The sequence below is a fragment of the Panthera leo genome, chromosome A3 (assembly GCF_018350215.1).
Source record: "Panthera leo isolate Ple1 chromosome A3, P.leo_Ple1_pat1.1, whole genome shotgun sequence".
NCBI classification, from domain to species: domain Eukaryota; kingdom Metazoa; phylum Chordata; class Mammalia; order Carnivora; family Felidae; genus Panthera; species Panthera leo.
In genome coordinates, this window is record NC_056681.1 from 1,174,305 (window position 1) to 1,177,641 (window position 3,337).

General features: G+C 64.2%; 1 protein-coding gene across 1 annotated transcript; it reads left to right on the top strand.

The window, feature by feature from the left end:
- The first annotated feature begins 595 nt into the window (after nt 1-595).
- On the top strand, nt 596-1,270 carry BHLHE23 (basic helix-loop-helix family member e23). The gene has a single exon (XM_042930093.1). The coding sequence runs from the start codon at nt 596-598 to the stop codon at nt 1,268-1,270; it is 675 nt and encodes a 224-aa protein (XP_042786027.1).
- The last annotated feature ends 2,067 nt before the right edge of the window (nt 1,271-3,337 follow it).

Sequence of the window (3,337 nt, forward strand, 5' to 3'; positions counted from 1 at the left end):
GCCGGGGAGGGGGGGGGGGCCGGTGTCCGGGGCTGTGCTGCGCGCTCCCCGCTCCGACCCCGGCGCGACGCCGGAGCCGGCTCCTGCCAGAAGAACCAGGGACAAGACGGGCTGAGGCAGGTGCCCGCGTCAGACGCGGGCGTCGTGCGGCGGCAGCCCCCGGGGAGGCAGGAATCGGCCGGAGACGCGGAGATGCAGGTAAAGCCGCCGCCAGCCCATCTCCACGCAGACCTCCAGCTCCCTGCATCCAGCGGTCCCCGCCCCGGCCGTCGGTAGGCGCCGCCGGTGGAGCCAGGCGGTCACCAAGTCCCCTCTGATTGGATGGCCGCGAAGTCCCAGCAGCCGCCTCCGCACCTTAAAACGGGAGCGGAGCGCGTGGGAGCTCCAGCCCGCCCCGCCCGGCCCTGCACGCGGCGGCGAGGGGTGGGGGAGGAGGAGGGCAGGAGGGAGCGAGGAGGAAGGACGAGGAGGACGGAGAGAGGAGGCGCCCAGGAGGCGGGGCCCGGGCGGCCGGAGAGGCTCCGGGACCGACCCACCGACCGCCGCCGACAGCCGGACCGACGCGCGAGCCCGGAGCTTCACCGGCCGCGGGGCCATGGCCGAGCTCAAGTCGCTGTCGGGGGACGCGTACCTGGCGCTGAGCCATGGCTACGCGGCGGCCACGGCCGGCCTGGCCTACGGGGCGGCGCGGGGGCCCGAGGCGGCCCGCGGCTACGGCGCGACGGGCCCGGGCGGCGACCTCCCCGCGGCGCCCGCGCCCCACGCCCCGGCGGCGGCCGAGAGCAGCGGCGAGCAGAGCGACGACGACGACGCCTTCGAGCAGCGGCGGCGGCGGCGGCGGCGGGGGCCCGGGGGCGCGGGGGACGGGCGGCGGCGGCCTCGGGAGCAGCGCTCGCTGCGGCTGAGCATCAACGCGCGCGAGCGGCGGCGGATGCACGACCTGAACGACGCGCTGGACGGGCTGCGCGCCGTCATCCCCTACGCGCACAGCCCGTCGGTGCGCAAGCTCTCCAAGATCGCCACGCTGCTGCTCGCCAAGAACTACATCCTCATGCAGGCGCAGGCCCTGGACGAGATGCGGCGCCTCGTGGCCTACCTCAACCAGGGCCAGGGCCTGGCGGGCCCCGTGGCCGCTGCGCCCCTGACGCCCTTCGGCCAGGCCGCTGTGTACCCCTTCTCTGCGGGCGCCCCGCTGCCCTGCCCGGACAAGTGCACCGCCTTCTCCGGGACGCCCTCGGCGCTTTGCAAACACTGTAACGAGAAGCCGTGAGGGCCCCGAGCCGCCCCCACTCCCGCACGCGTCTCACATTTTACCTTGCCCCCCCACCCACCCCGCGACCGTGTCACCCTGACCCCACCGGCCCCACCCATCGGGAGAAGGCGCCCGAAGTCGCTTCCAGCCTGTGCGCGCGGAACCGTGTAGGGCCGCGAGCTCAGAGCACGTCTGGGCGCGGTGGAGAGCGGAACACCGGAATCCGAGCTCCAGAGCCCTCGGTGCGCGCCCCGGGCAATCTCCTGACTTCCGGCTCCAAGCCCGGGACGGGACAGAGGACCTGCCCTGCTTGTCCGGGCATCGCCACGCACCCTGAAAAGAAAACCAGGACTACAGCTGGAGCGGGGACCAGCGGCGTGACCCCGGTGGAGCGGGCCTGCTGGGCGCCAGCCCGGTTCTCACCGAGCGCGGGGACAGAGCTTAGCCCCGCCGGGGCGCGTCCTCCGCCCAAGTCGTCTGCTCCCGCCGGACTGCGGACTGCGGGGCCCGCTCCTGGTGGGCGTGTTCCCGAGGCCGCGTGGCGCCTGCGCCGGGTACCTCGGGTCTCTGAGGCTCCGCGACCCCGTCGCGCCCCGACCCAGCCCCAACTGGCGTTTGGAAGGAGCTGCCCTAAGAAGACCCCGGGCCGGCAGCTTCCGGGCCCCCTCGAGTCCCAGTGTGTTACGTTTAGTTCCCCGCCTGCCTAGAGGCGCGCACCTCTAGAGGTGAGCCGACACCGGCTGTCTCCAAGTCTGCGGGATTTGTGCCCCCAAACAGCCCCCCGGGCTCCCCGGCCACCGCCGCTGACGCCAGCTCGTCCCCGCCGGGGTGCGTGGAGTTGGATGGAGACCGCGGGGCGCCCTCCGCTTACAGGCAGCCGCGTGGAGGACGGTCCTCAGTGCCCACGACCGCGCTTGGCCTGGGGTGTCAGGGAAGGGCCTGGTCTAGCTCCGGTGACCCGCAAAGCCCCCTCCGCACCAACCCCCACGCGTTTCCAGGGGAGGAGGCCGGGGCATGGGTGAGTAAGCTGGTGCCAGGGGCTACCTGACCTGTGGAAAGGTGTGGGGGGTCTGCGTCTGGGATGTCAGGGGCATGGGGCGGAATTCTGCCACTACAGGGGTCCCCGCACCCGCAGCCCGCCAGCCACCCTGCAGTCCGGCTGTCGGCTCCCAGGTCACCCCAGCCGCTCGGCTGCAACACCCAGCTTTATTAACCCAATTTCCTTGGCTGTCCTTAATGCTATGCTAATGAGGTGAGGACGGGGCCCTACAAAGCCGCCTGTCTAAAGCATTTAACTTTAATTAATACATTTCAAAAGGCCCTTTTGTATTTGCAAAATGAAGTGTGCGATTAAGCCTTATTCATAAAGACATACGCTTAATACTGGTTTTTGCTAATTTCCATATTTATTTCTTCACTGTCTTTTCTTCTCCCCAACCCACAACTTTGTCAGTTTTGCACATTCAAAAAGGGGAGTCTTAGAAACTATGTTTCAAATCCCTTTTAGGGAAGGAGGGCAGGACAGGAGCAGTGCCAGCCACTTACCCGCAGGGTCATTTCAAGTCGATGGTAAATGGACTCTATAAATCCCTTACCCTAATCTGAAACAGAGTTGCTGATTCTGGTTAAAAGCAGACATGTTTAGGACATTTCTATTCAGAATAAAGTATTTGATTTCAAGATTTTGTTTTAAATATGATTACATTTTAATATCAAATTAAATATGTTCATTTGTGACTGAACTCAATTTCAACTTTCAGATAATTGTGTCAACCTGGGCCACATGCTTCTAAATCACAGAGTCTAAAAAGTCCCTGAGATGCAGACAGCCATCTGTAAGCCGTCACTCAGCGAATATATGAAATACTGAGGAGAAGGTGAGGGAAAAAAAAACCTCTCTGCCCCATCTTGGATGAAAAACAATTTTTTAAAAGGACCATTTCAGTAATGAGTTCTTCCAATTACTTGGTTTCCAAAAAAATTAAATTAAATGGGTTCTTTTAGATGCAAAAGCTGTGTATCTACTCTTCTGGAAAACGTCAGCCTGCCTCTCACTGGGGTGGAGTGGAGTCATTTTTCAGAGCA

Coding starts and splice junctions, on each gene's coding strand:
- BHLHE23 (XM_042930093.1), top strand. CDS start 596: ATGGCCGAGCTCAAGTCGCTGTCGGGGGACGCGTACCTGGCGCTGAGC.